At 44.9% G+C, this 14,429-nt stretch overlaps 1 protein-coding gene, 1 long non-coding RNA gene and 1 other non-coding gene across 3 annotated transcripts in view; 2 read left to right on the top strand and 1 right to left on the bottom strand.

Annotated features, from left to right (window-relative positions):
* LOC113881861 overlaps positions 1–14,429 on the top strand; it is a 26,082-nt gene extending 11,653 nt beyond the window's left edge. Inside the window, exons 3-4 of the long non-coding RNA XR_003508185.1 lie at positions 2,628–2,823; positions 14,221–14,429. This is a non-coding gene — a long non-coding RNA (uncharacterized LOC113881861). The remainder of the gene's footprint in view (positions 1–2,627; positions 2,824–14,220) is intronic.
* Positions 2,864–4,533, top strand: LOC113881858 (olfactory receptor 2H1). Its single transcript, XM_027524989.1, has one exon. The coding sequence runs from the start codon at positions 2,900–2,902 to the stop codon at positions 3,836–3,838; it is 939 nt and encodes a 312-aa protein (XP_027380790.1). The 5' UTR covers positions 2,864–2,899; the 3' UTR covers positions 3,839–4,533.
* Positions 13,421–13,526, bottom strand: LOC113882314. Its single transcript, XR_003508331.1, has one exon. It is a non-coding gene; the product is annotated as a U6 spliceosomal RNA (small nuclear RNA).

Genomic DNA, 14,429 nt, shown 5'->3' with positions numbered 1-14,429 from the left:
TATCCCATTTCAAAAGCTTCTGGGACATTTTCTGCCATCAAAGCTACCCACATGCTTGCCACCACATCCCCTCAATGGTTTCCTACGATTGTCTCTTCTCAGAAGACCCCCAATTCTGCCCCTTGACTGCCAGAGTGGTTCCACATCTTGCAACCATCTGTGGGCTCAGTTCAGTTCAGTCACTCAGTCATGTCCAACTCTTTGAAACCCCATTGACTGCAGCACGCCAGGCTTCCCTGTCCATCACCAACTCCTGGAGCTTACTCAAACTCAGGTCCATCCAGTCGGTGATACCATCCAACCATCTCATCTTCTGTCATCCCCTTCTCCTCCTGCCTTCAATCTTTCCCGGCATCAGGGTCTTTTCCAATGAGTCAGTTCTTCGCATCAGGTGGCTAAAGTATTGGAGTTTCAGCTTCAGCATCAGTCCTTCCAATGAATATTCAGGACTCATTTCCTTTAGGATTGTTTGTGAGCTCACCTGTGACCCAAACTGTCTTTCACAGCAAAGATTTGGGTCACCTTCTCCAGGATGTTTTCTTGACTTACTTGCCCAGAATCCTCCTTACTGTTCAGACTTCCTTCTCCCACACACCCATCATCTTTGCTTTATTTGCCTTCAATTTCTTGGCGATCTCAACATTTTCTATGCCTTTCCTCCCTTTTGAACTACTGCATGAGGCCAGCTGTACACCAATCTCTGCTTCTTCTGGTGAGACTTGAACCCATCACTGAAAAGTTGTTGTTGAATCACGCGAAGACACCGGGATTCTTGGCCCCCGGAGGAGAAGAATTCAATCCGGGCCAGAGACGAGGCTTGATCGCTCAGAGCTTTTGTGTAATAAAGTTTTATTAAAGTATAAAGGAGATAGAGAAAGCTTCTGACATAGGCATCAGAAGGGGGCAGAAAGAGTACCCGCTTGCTAGTGTTAACAATGAAGTTATATAATCCAAAGAATGTCTGGAGATTGTAAAGACCTCATCAGACCTACTCCCATAATTTACATTTTAAGATAACAGCCAGAAGGTTTGATCCAGACACTGTCCTTAGGCAGGATACATTATTGTTATATAATCCTAAGGAATGTAGAGAAAGAAAAAAAGTTTGTCCTTTCTTCCTCCTTGAGAATTCCAGACCCCTCTCTCCTTGGGGACCCCTAGACTCCTTATCAACCTGCCTAGGAAATGACTCTCTCATCACCTTATACCTGAAGACGTTTTCATTTCAGTAGCTAAGGAAAGGCTACTATACGACCAAGGTCACACATAAGTGATAGGCACCAGATCTTTTATGGGGAAATTTGCTATAAAAAAACATTACTATGAGTATGAACAAAATTATGAGTATGAGCTACAGTCAATGTTTTGCCAATGGTGGGTTTTCTATATTGAGTAGCTGTACTGTGTTTACATAAAAGAATTTCCTTTTGATTAGAAACTACATGTTAACATATAAAGGTGTGAAGAAGCATTATGTATGCAACCTACTTGCCAATAGCTCTGAATAAATATAACTGTGTATATAAAGAAAAGATAGAATGATTTAAAAGTGGCAAATACTAACAATTCATTGATCAAGAATAAACAAGAATTTTTAGACTTGGAAATTTTCTGCAAGTTTCAGAGTTGGATATAGAAAGTTTTAAAATCTCAAATACTGAGTAGAATTAAGAAAGCATTCAACAAATTCTATATTCTACTTAAATATCTCAATAGCAACTCAGCATATTTTGCTTTTGATGTAATCTTATCTGAAAGGGAAAGTATTTTTTAATTACATCATCTTCCTTATTTCAAGGTCCAATTAGTATAGATGTTTCTACTTCCAAAGCAAGACAACTGGCAGCCTGTTTGGTCTTATTTTGTGACATGCATGTAATGTTAAGTTGAGCTTAGGGCTTTATTTAAAAAAATATTTATTTATTTATTTATTTATTTGGATGCATGAGGTCTTAGTGTGGCACGTGGGATCTTTAGTTGTGACATGTGGGATCTAATTCCCTGACCAGAGATCAAACCTGGGCCTCCTGCATTAGGAGCTCAAAATCTTAGCCACTGACCACCAGGGAAGTCCTCAGGTTTTTAGTTATAGAAAATGCTCTTGTACTTAGTTTAATAAATCACAATTTTTTAAATATTTATTTGTCTGTGCCAGGTCTGATATGTATGTGGGATCTGGTTCCCTGATCAGGTATCGAACCCTAGCCCCCTGTATTGGGAGCTCGGAGTCTTAGCCACTGGACCACCAGGGAAGTCCCAATCACAATTTTTTCATGGGACAAGATAACTTAGTTAATATCTCTATAGTGGGGTCACTTCATACAGAGAAGAAATGTCCTTAATTCATACATTCTGCCTCTGGTGGCTCTCCTACAAATGAAAGTAAAGCGGATAAAACATGAGTGATCCAGAAAATTTATCATCCAAAGTAGGAAGTACTGCATAGATACTCTCAGGAAGGAAACTCAGTAAAAATGATTCCTTTGGTAATGATTTCTGACATAAGGGAATATCGAAAACTACCACAGTCCTCAGAACAAAATAGGCGTTCAATAAATGATTGGTGAATTAAGGAAAACTAATTAATTATTCCATATTTCACATCAGTTTCTTTTGCCTTCACTCAGTAAGTCTGAGATACCAGTGTGAGTCTCCGTCTGTCTTCTGCACATTCACGGCTTCCTCACTCTTACTGGACCACATTTGACCAGGAGGAGCAGGAGAAGAGAAGGAGCTGCTGGATGGCGATGTGCTGGGAAAGAGGCTGAGTGAGTGACGACAGAAGAAAAACGCCCACCTGGTATGACCTGACAAGTGCCCAAGGTGAGTTATTATAAGACAGGTGGGAACACACAGCTCAAACAGCCCTCATCCCTCTAGGTCTGGACAAGAACAGGCCATGGTCAACCGCAGCTTCCCAGTGGACTTCCTCCTTCTGGGCTTCTCTGAACACCCAGGGCTTGAAAGAATCCTCTTCATGGTTGTCTCAATCTCTTACCTCCTGACTCTGGTGGGCAACACACTCATCATCCTGCTGTCCATGCTGGACCCCAGGCTCCACTCCCCGATGTACTTTTTCCTCTCCAACCTCTCCTTCCTGGACCTCTGCTTCACCACAAGCTGTGTCCCGCAGATGCTGGTCCACCTCTGGGGCCCAAGGAAGACCATCAGCTTCCTTGGCTGCTCTGTCCAGCTCTTCATCTTCCTGTTCCTGGGGACCACGGAGTGTGTCCTCCTGACCGTGATGGCCTTTGACCGCTACATGGCTGTCTGCCAGCCCCTCCACTATGCCACCATCATCCACCCCCGCCTGTGCTGGCAGCTGGCGGCCGTGGCCTGGGTAATGGGTCTGGTCCAATCGGTAGTCCAGACACCACCGACCCTCCGCCTGCCCTTCTGCCCACATCGGCAGATAGATGACTTTGTGTGTGAGGTCCCTTCTCTAATTCAACTGTCCTGTGGAGACACCACCTACAATGAAATCCAGTTAGCTGTGTCCAGTTTCATCTTCTTGGTCATGCCACTTACCCTCATCCTTATCTCTTACGGTGCCATTGCCCGGGCAGTGCTGAGGATTAACTCGGCCATAGCATGGAGGAAGGCTCTGGGGACCTGCTCTTCCCATCTCATTGTGATCACCTTATTCTACAGTTTAGTCATTGCTGTCTACCTCCAGCCCAAAAATCCTTATGCCCAGAAGAGAGGCAAGTTCTTTGGTCTCTTCTATGCAGTGGGCACTCCTTTACTTAATCCCCTCATATACAGCCTGAGGAACAAGGAGGTAAAGGGGGCGCTCAGGAGGTTGCTGGGGAAAGACAAGGACTCCAGGGAGAACTAAAGGTAAGCTGTTTGATGTGCCTTCATTGAGAGGATATTCTTTATTCTTTTTTGGACAAGTTTGACCTCTCCAGTCTACAGCTTTCCCTATACCTATCCAATCCGCTACGGTGAGTCACAGTGTATGCGTGTGTGTGTGTCTGTGTGTGTGTCTGTGTGTGTGTGTGTGTGTTACAGGAGACATGTATGTTGGAAAGGGGAAACAGAGTTTAAAAAAAAAAAAAGAATAGAGAGAACTTCAAAGAGCTTTGGTATGAGTGAAAACAAGGAGAAGTTTGGGGTCTATGTGTAGGCAGGAGTAAGCATCGTGATGCTTAGGCCTTCCCTGATGGCAGGCCTTCCCTGGGACCCGCCCCCCCATGTACTTTTCCCATACTTTCTAGAAGGAAGAGAACAGCCCCTGAATGCAGGGAACAGGGCCTGGAGGAAGCATGCAGCCTGGAGGACAGGTAGACAAGAGCTGTTCTCCCAGGACTATGAGTGTTCAGGGCCCCACCAGCCTGTCCTTCAGGTGACACTCACGCCCATCAGCTGATGCCACGTGGCCTGCAGGCTTCTGCAGGGTTGCCAGGGCCTCAACAGTTGAGCAAAGCAAAGACTAAACCCCTGAGGTCTCCACTCCCAGGCAGAATATATTAATCATGTCTTTCATTTGTTATATCTTGATGCTTTGACAGAAAAACATCTGTTTCTGCTTTATTGACTATGCCAAAGCCTTTGATCACAATAAACTGTGGAAAATTCTGAAAGAGATGGGAATACCAGGCCACCTGACCTGCCTCTTGAGAAACCTATGTGCAGGTCAGGAAGCAACAGTTAGAACTGGACATGGAACAACAGACAGGTTCCAAATAGGAAAAGGAGTACGTCAAGGCTGTATATTGTCACCCTGCTTATTTAACTTATATGCAGAGTACATCATGAGAAATGCTGGGCTGGAAGAAGCACAAGCTGGAATCAAGATTGCCAGGAGAAATATCAATAACCTCAGATATGCAGAGGACACCACTCTTACGGCAGAAAGTGAAGAGGAACTAAAAAGCCTCTTGAAAGTGAAAGAGGAGAGTGAAAAAGTTGGCTTAAAGCTCAACATTCAGAAAACGAAGATCATGGCATCTGGTCCCATCACTTCATGGAAAATAGATGGGGAAACAGGGGAAACAGTGTCAGATTTTATTTTTGGGGGGCTTCAAAATCACTGCAGATGGTGACTGCAGCCATGAAATTAAAAGACGCTTACTCCTTGGAAGAAAAGTTATGACCAACCTAGATAGCATATTGAAAAGCAGAGACATTACTTTGCCAACAAAGGTCCATCTAGTCAAGGCTATGGTTTTTCCAGTGGTCATGTACGGATATGAGAGTTGGACTGTCAATAAGGCTGAGCACCAAAGAATTGATGCTTTTGAACTGTGGTGTTGGAGAAGACTCTTGAGAGTCCCTTGGACTGCAAGGAGATCCAACCAGTCCATTCTAAAGGAGATCAGTCCTGGGATTTCTTTGGAAGATCAGATCAGATCAGTGGCTCAGTTGTGTCTGACTCTTTGCAACCCCATGAATCGCAGCACGCCAGGCCTCCCTGTCCATCACCAACACCCGGAGTTCACTCAGACTCACGTCCATCGAGTCAGTGATGCCATCCAGCCGTCTCATCCTCTGTCGTCCCCTTCTCCTCTTGCCCCCAATCCTTCCCAGCATCAGAGTCTTTTCCAATGAGTCAACTCTTCCCCTGATGTGGCCAAAGTACTGGAGTTTCAGCTTTAGCATCATTCCTTCCAAAGAACACGCAGGGCTGATCTCCTTCAGAAAGGACTGGTTGGATCTCCTTGCAGTCCAAGGGACTTTCAAGAGTCTTCTCCAACACCACAGTTCAAAAGCATCAATTCTTTGGCGCTCAGCCTTCTTCACAGTCCAACTCTCACATCCATACATGACCACTGGAAAAACCATAGCCTTGACTAGACAAACCTTTGTTGGCTAACTAATGTCTCTGCTTTTCAATATGCTATCTAGGTTGGTCATAACTTTTCTTCCAAGGAGTAAGCGTCTTTTAATTTCATGGCTGGAGTCACCATCTGCAGTGATTTTGGAGCCCAGAAAAAAAAAAATCTGACACTGTTTCCCCTGTTTCCCCATCTATTTCCCATGAAGTGATGGGACCAGATGCCATGATCTTCATTTTCTGAATGTTGAGCTTTAAGCCAACTTTTTCACTCTACTCTTTCACTTTCATCAGGAGGCTTTTTAGTTCCTCTTCACTTTCTGCCATAAGGGTGGTGTCATCTGCATATCTGAGGTTATTGATATTTCTCCCAGCAATCTTGATGCCAGCTTGTGCTTCTTCCAGTCCAGTGTTTCTCATGATGTACTCTGCATATAAGTTAAATAAACAGGGTGACAATATACAGCCCTGACGAACTCCTTTTCCTATTTGGAACCCGTCGTTCTTCCATGTCCAGTTCTAACTGTTGCTTCCTGACCTGCATATAGGTTTCTCAAGAGGCAGGTCAGGTGGTCTGGTATTCCCATCTCTTTCAGAATTTTCCACAGTTTATTGTGATCCACACAGTCAAAGGCTTTGGCATAGTCAATAAAGCAGAAATAGATGTTTTTCTGGAACTCTCTTGCTTTTTCCATGATCCAGTGGATGTTGGCAATTTTGTCTCTGGTTCTTCTGCCGTTGCTAAAACCAGCTTGAACATCAGGAAGTTCACGGTTCATGTTTTGCTGAAGCCTGGCCTGGAGAATTTTGAGCATTACTTTACTAGTGTGTGAGATGAGTGCAATTGTGCGGTAGTTTGAGCATTCTTTGGCATTGCCTTTCTTTGGAATTGGAATGAAAACTGACCTTTTCCAGCCCTGTGGCCACTGCTGAGTTTTCCAAATTTGCTGGCATATTGAGCGCAGCACTTTCATAGCATCATCTTTCAGGATTTGGAATAGCTCAACTGGAATTCTATCACCTCCACTAGCTTTGTTTGTAGTGATGCTTTCTAAGGCCCACTTGACTTCACATTCCAGGATGTCTGGCTCTAGGTCAGTGATCACACCATCGTGATTATCTGGGTTATGAAGATCTTTTTTGTACAGTTCTTCTGTGTATTCTTGCCACCTCTTCTTCATATCTTCTGCTTCTGTTAGGTCCATACCATTTCTGTCCTTTATCGAGCTCATCTTTGCATGAAATGTTCCTTTGCTATCGCTGATTTTCTTGAAGAGATCTCTAGTGTTTCCCATTCTGTTGTTTTCCTCTATTTCTTTGCAATGATCACTGAAGAAGGCTTTCTTATCTCTTCTTGCTATTCTTTGGAACTCTGCATTCAGATGTTTGTATCTTTCCTTTTCTCCTTTGCTTTTCACTTCTCTTCTTTTCACAGCTATTTGTAAGGCCTCCCCAGACAGCCATTTTGCTTTTTTGCATTTCTTTTCCATGGGGGTGGTCTTGATCCCTGTCTCCTGTACAATGTCACGAACCTCATCCCATAGTTCATCATGCACTCTATCTATCAGATCTAGGCCCTTAAATCTATTTCTCACTTCCACTGTATAATCATAAGGGATTTGATTTAGGTCATACCTGAATGGTCTAGTGGTTTTCCCTACTTTCTTCAATTTCAGTCTGAATTTGGCAATAAGGAGTTCATGGTCTGAGCCACAGTCAGCTCCTGGTCTTGTTTTTGCTGACTCTATAGAGCTTCTCCATCTTTGGCTGCAAAGAATATAATCAATCTGATTTCAGTGTTGACCATCTGGTGATGTCCATGTATAGAGTCTTCTCTTGTGTTGTTGTAAGAGGGTGTTTGTTATGACCAGTGCATTTTCTTGGCAAAACTCTATCAGTCTTTGCCCTGCTTCATTCCGTACTCCAAGGCCAAATTTTCCTGATACTCCAGGTGTTTCTTGACTTCCTACTTTTGCATTCCAGTCCCCTATAATGAAAAGGACATCTTTTTTGGGTGTTAGTTCTAAAAGGTCTTGTAGGTCTTCATAGAACCGTTCAACTTCAGCTTCTTCAGCATTCCTGGTTGGGGCATAGACTTGGATTACTGTGATATTGAATGGTTTGCCTTGGAAACAAACAGAGATCATTCTGTCATTTTTGAGATTGCATCCAAGTACTGCATTTCTGACTCTTTTGTTGACCATGATGGCTACTCCATTTCTTCTGAGGGATTCCTGCCTGCAGTAGTAGATATAATGGTCATCTGAGTTAAATTCACCCATTCCAGTCCACTTCAGTTCGCTGATTCCTAGAATGTCGACATTCACTCTTGCCATCTCCTGTTTGACCACTTCCAATTTGCCTTGATTCATGGACCTGACATTCCAGGTTCCTATGCAATATTGCTCTTTACAGCATCAGACCTTGCTTCTATCACCAGACACATCCACAGCTGGGTATTTTTTTTGCTTTTGCTCCATCCCTTCATTCTTTCTGGAGTTATTTCTCCACTGATCTCCAGTAGCATATTGGGAGTTTCTCTTTCAGTATCCTATCATTTTGCCTTTTCATACTGTTCATGGGGTTCTCAAGGTAAGAATACTGAAGTGGTTTGCCATTCCCTTCTCCAGTGGACCACATTCTGTCAGATCTCTCCACCATGACCCACCCATCTTGGGTTGCCCCACGGGCATGGCTTAGTTTCATTGAGTTAGACAAGGCTGTGGTCCTAGTGTGATTAGATTGACTAGTTTTCTGTGATTATGGTTTCAGTGTGTCTGCCCTCTGATGCCCTCTTGCAACACCTACCATCTTACTTGGGTTTCTCTTACCTCGGGCGTGGGGTATCTCTTCACGGCTGCTCTAGCAAAGCGCAGCCATTGCTCCTTATGCTAACGCTGAAACTCCAGTACTTTGATCACCTCATGCAAAGAGTTGACTCATTGGAAAAGACTCTGATGCTGGGAGGGATTGGGGGCAGGAGGAGAAGGGGACGACAGAGGATGAGATGGCTGGATGGCATCACCAACTCGAGTGAACTCGAGTGAGTTTGAGTGAACTCTCGGAGATGGTGATGGACAGGGAGGCCTGGCGTGCTGTGATTCATGGGGTCACAAAGAGTCGGACACGACTGAGAGACTGAACTGAACTGAACTGATGCTTTGACATCTGGGGTTTTGTTGGCCCTGGAGGGACTTGCCCCAAGACTAGCTCATTCCTGGACCTCCCTGGTGGCACAGTGGATAAGGATTCGCCTGCCAGTGCAGGGGACACAGATTCAACCCCTGGTCCTGGAAGATTCTGCATGCCTCGAAGCAATGGTGCCGCAACTAGCAAGCCCCTGTTCTAGAGCCTGAGAATCGCAACTAATGAAGCCTGCTGGCTCTAGAGTCCTTGAGCCAAAACTAGTGAACCCCAATGCTGCAGCTTCTGAAACCTGCGTGCCCTAGAGCCAGCAAGCCACAATTACTGGCCCTGAGTGCTGCAACTACTGAAGCCCAGGCACCTAGAGCCTGTGCTCTGCAATAAGAGAAGCCACCACATGTGAAGCCTGTGCACCGGAACTAGAGAGCAGCCCCTGCCACAACTAGAGAAAGCCCTGGCACAACAGTTGCACAGTAAACAGATCACCCTGAGAATGGCTTTTCAAATGCAAATCAACCAACTCAGAGCTCAGTCCCCAACCACCTCCTTCATCAAGCCCTCACACTCCAGGCCACCATCCACCTGCCCAAATCTCTCCAGGTGGGTTCCAGACAACTAGAAATAGCCCCTTTGTCAGAGTCCACTGACATTATACAAACTAGCTAGTTCTCAACCTCCTTCTTCTGTCTTGTCCATTCCTTTCTGCTGAAACCACATGAAAGCCTCCTGTCCACAGTTCTCTGCTCCTCTCTCTTCCTGTGACCAACTTTGCTGCTTTCTAACATGGCCCTGCACGGCCACCTCCTCTTGAAATCTATGAGTAATAATCCGTCTCTTCAGAGGCCATCATTTTTGAAACTGTTGACATAACCGAGTTTCATATCTGTATCTATTGATACACTATACTTTAAGACAGAGTTTTAGAGGTGTGTCAGTTACCTCTTCCTGTCAGTTAAAGTAAGTTCCCCTCCCCTTACAGATTTCACAAATAGAAATCCTCACCTCCAACCTCACTGAGTGTCATGTGGCTCCTGACTGGCCAGACCCTAGTGACAACAGAGAACCTGCCCACTGGAGCTGGGGGTTTACAGCCTGCAGCTGTTACAGGGGGAAACATGGGCTTCTTCCGAGAAAGACTAACCCAGGGGATTTCCTACCCAGTGAGGGCCAGAGTTCAGGGAAATGCTGCCCTTTAAAGAAATGTGAAAAAAAGCCTAGGATCCTGGTCATCCCCCTTTGCTCCTCCCTTCCTGTGTGATATGACCTCCCTCCCAGAGACAGAACAGACCCGGACTCCCCAGCTGCCTTCATTCCTGATCAAAAACATTTTTTTTCCTCAGGAGTTTTCACACGTGCTTGGCTACGAATGCAGCATCAGAATGGATTCTCTTGCTCTGTGTCCTAAAAAAGTAAAATTCTCTTAAAGACAGAATATTCTCAGCTTATATATTCTCTGTAGTTTTTGTTGCTTAGTTGCTAAGTCATGCCTGACTCTTTTGTGACCCTATGGACTGTAGCCTGCCAGGCTCCTCTGTCCATGGGATTTCCCAGGCAAGAATACTGGAGTGGGTTGTCATTTCCTTCTCCAGGGGATCTTCCCTACCCAGGGATCGAACCCACATCTCCTGCATTGGTTCTTTACTACTGAGCCACCTGAGAAGACCCTGTTTATTCTCTAGCAATATAAAAATAAATCAGACAAGGAGTAGAATTAGACTGTGGGAATTCTAACAGGTTAAGGAGATGAAGTAAGTAGCACATCAGCCCATGAACCTCCCATCTGGCCCCAGGATGATGGAGTGGCCTTGACCAAATCAATCCACCCATCGAGTCCTCCCTGGGGAAGATGCTTCCTTTCCTTCTAGAAGGAAAGTCTCATGAGAGAATGTGAGAAAGTGCTTTGAAAACACACTATTAATAGAATAGAAAAAATAATGCTTTAGAAATGCAAACCAAACCCAAACCCAAACCTACTTTGGATTTTTATTTACTGATGGTTAGAATAGAAATTCAGTGGAGGCAGAATGCATAGATGAGAGGTTCTAGCAAATCTTCTTCTCAAAACAAATTAATAAATTTGGACAAAATAGAAACAACCATTTCAGAACCTCTAGGAGTTAACCAAAGGCCACATAAGAAACTAAGAAGATCATTTAGCAAATGAACAAAATGAGGTGTGCAAATGTATAAATAATGTGCTGGCAGTACCCTTTAAAAACATTTTGATTGATGTCTTTATTCTTGTTTGTTTTTAAGGCTTTTATTGAATTTGTTACAATATTGCTTCTGATTGATGTTTTCAACTCACACCCCTTGCATTGGAAGGCAAAGTCTGGACCACCAAGGAGGTCCCTATGCTGGCAGTATTTTTAAAAGGAAGGACAGTAGGGAATTCCCTCGTGGCCCAGTAGTTAGGACTCTGTGCTTTCACTGCTGAGGATGCAGGGCCAATCCCTGTTCTGGGAAGTAAGATCCCACAAGCCACACAGCCCAGTCAAAAGTATAAAAATATTAAATTTTTTTAAAAGTAAGGACATTGCACACTTATATTTATTTTATTTGTAGATGCATACCAGTTACCAATATATTGACTCAGCTCCAAATTCAGCTTCAGTAACTGTTATGCATTAATGGACAGAATTCCTTTCAAGATTTCTCCTTTACAGTGAGGAGGACATTAAGCTTCTTCAGAGGGTTCGGGAGGAACTGCAGGAGAAAGGGCTTCTCTCTCTGGGTCCAGTGGTTGCACTGGTCCAGGGAGAAGGTATGAGGACATCCCGTGTTGCCCTGTCCCAGCTGTGTGCCCAGAAGACACGAGCCCTCAGCAGTCCCACAGCCCTAACCCAGCCTGATGGTCGCCTTCTCACAGCCCTTCCAACGTGGGTGCCCCACACTCCACATCTCCCATCCACTCCCACCTCTCTTACTCCAAAGACCAAAGGGCAGTTGTAGAGATTCTACCAAGTACGTACATTCCAGTTATATATTCAGGGTCTTCAATGATGACTACTGGGTAGGTCCATGCACCTAACAGATCCATTGAGATCTGGACTGGGCCAGGATGCCATTTATTAGAGAACTCCATAAGCCCTGCTCTGATGGGGGAGGGGCGTGATAATGATGCAGCTACATCATATGAGGGTTAGACTGAACGCTTAGTGCTCTTCCAACCCTAGGCTTTTATAATTCTGTGTCACAGTGTGCTCTGACTCAAAAAGACTGAAATGGAAAAGGAAGAAGTAGAGAACTTTAAAAAGCAGGCAAGGACTTCCCTCATGGTTCAGTGGTTAAGAAACCACGTGCCAATGCAGGAGACGGGGGTCTGATCCCTGGTCCTGGAAGATCCCACATGCCCAAGCACCACAACCAGAGAGTAACTCCCACTGGCTGCAACCAGAAAAAGCCCTAGCATAGCCACCCAAAAATAAAATTAACCGATTAATCTTTAAAAATAAAATAAACATGGCATCCTGGGACTTCCCTGATGGTCCCGAGGTTGAGAATCCACCTTCCAATGCAGGGGATGCTGGTTCAATCTCTGTTCAGGGAGTTAAGAACCCACATGCTATGAAACCCTGACATCACAACTAGAGAAAAGCCTGCCCACAGCAACTAAGACCTCAGGTAGAGCCAAAAAAATAAAAATGGGATCCTGAATTGATGAATCAGAGGCTTGAAAGGACTATCTGGAAGCCTGGGGGGACTCTCTGGAGGTGGAGAAAAGGAGAGATCACTTAGTTCTCCCTATTGACAGAATCGGTTGGTAACCTTTTTACCTCCCACAGGGATGACTATTGCTGAAGCATCTCCTCTAGATATTCCCCCGAAGGAATATCTAGCTAGTTGCCTGTAAACTGTGAGCCCCAGGGTCTTAGCACAGTAATGAGTGCTACCTCTCCATGGGATGGGCGTACTGGGACTCCTCCCTCCACCACCACACCAGTGTCAATCCTTAACCTCCCTTCCCACAAAAACAGGTTAACAGCTCCTGCAGACAGAGGGAGAAGATTCTTTTGCCATTTCACTCCCAAGGAGCTCCACAGCATAGGTAACTCTGACCTCCACTCCATTGACCTCACCTTCCCTCCAGAGATGCTCAGGGCTGTGGTTGGGGCGCAGTCTCTGCAACCCACTGCATGAGTGTGTGCTAAGTCACTTCAGTCTTATCTGACTTTTTGTGACCCTATGGACTGTAGCCTGTCAGGCTCCTCTGTCCATGGGATTCTCCAGGCAAAAATACTGGAGTGGGTTGCCATCCCCTCCTCCAGGGGATCTTCCCAACCCAAGAATTCAACCCTCATCTGGTTCTTTACCACTAGCACCAGCAGGGGAGCCCCTACAACCCACTATGCTGTGCTTAGTCGCTCAGTCATGTTCAACTTTTTACTACCCCATGGATGGTAGCCCCCTAGGCTGATCTATCCATGGGGATTCTCCAGGCAAGAATACTGGAGTGGGTTCTACAACCCACTACTTAGATTCAAATATCAGCTTACTAACTACATTGTCTGAGTAAAGTTATTTAAACATTCTTGAGCAGGGGCCATGCTAATCTTCTCTGTATCATTTTAATTTTAGTATATGTGCTGCCCAGAGGGAGCACAAGCTATTTAAATATTCTTAGTTTCAATTTTCTCATCTTACTCAGTGACTAAACCACCACCACCACCAAAAGGAAAATAACACACAGAACTGTGGTAAGGACAATCAGAGATGTGCTGGCAAAGGTTTAACAACCAGCTGGGCTGTGGGGAGACAGAGCCCTAAATTGAAGTGTTGCCAGTTTCCATTATGTAAATATGGCTGCCATGGCTGACTCAAGCTACCAATAGTTTAGCATGTGTCTCACAAAATTCCTGAAATTTTAACAATCAAGAGCTGCTGCTGCTGCTAAGTCGCTTCAGTCGTGTCCGATTCTGTGTAACCCCATAGACGGCAGCCCCCCAGGCTCTGCCATCCCTGGGATTCTCCAGGCAAGAACACTGGAGTGGGTTGCCATTTCCTTCTCCAATGCATGAAAGTGAAAAGTGAAAGTGAAGTCACTCAGTCGTGTCCAACTCTTAGCGACCCCATGGACTGCAGCCTACCAGGCTCCTCCGTCCATGGGATTTTCCAGGCAAGAGTACTGGAGTGGGGTGCCATCTCCCTCTCCGAACAATCAAGAGCTAGTATGAATCAACTGCAACATATGACATGTGCATACACTTAGAAAAGTGCCTAGCAGTAAGTATTAACAATCTGTATTGTGATCAGACACCTACTGCCCATTCAAGGATGTCCATTCCTCTTTACTTTAGGTTTTCCCCTTGAAAAGAAAGCTAGGCACCAGTTAAGAGTTTTGTCATCATTGGCAGCAAAAGAGATTTTTATCTAACTGAAGGTAAGTGAAAAGTTTGTTCTCCTCCTTTGAGGCAGGAGTTTTCACATTTCACATGTCCTCAACAGCTTCAAACTAAAACAGGGACTAGAATCCCAACCCAGAAACTAACTGGCTGGTTGACCTTAG

This window comes from Bos indicus x Bos taurus, chromosome 23 (assembly GCF_003369695.1).
Source record: "Bos indicus x Bos taurus breed Angus x Brahman F1 hybrid chromosome 23, Bos_hybrid_MaternalHap_v2.0, whole genome shotgun sequence".
Lineage (NCBI taxonomy): Eukaryota > Metazoa > Chordata > Mammalia > Artiodactyla > Bovidae > Bos > Bos indicus x Bos taurus.
The sequence above is the reverse complement of the archived record's forward strand: the minus strand, read 5'-3'. Positions and strand labels throughout refer to the sequence as shown.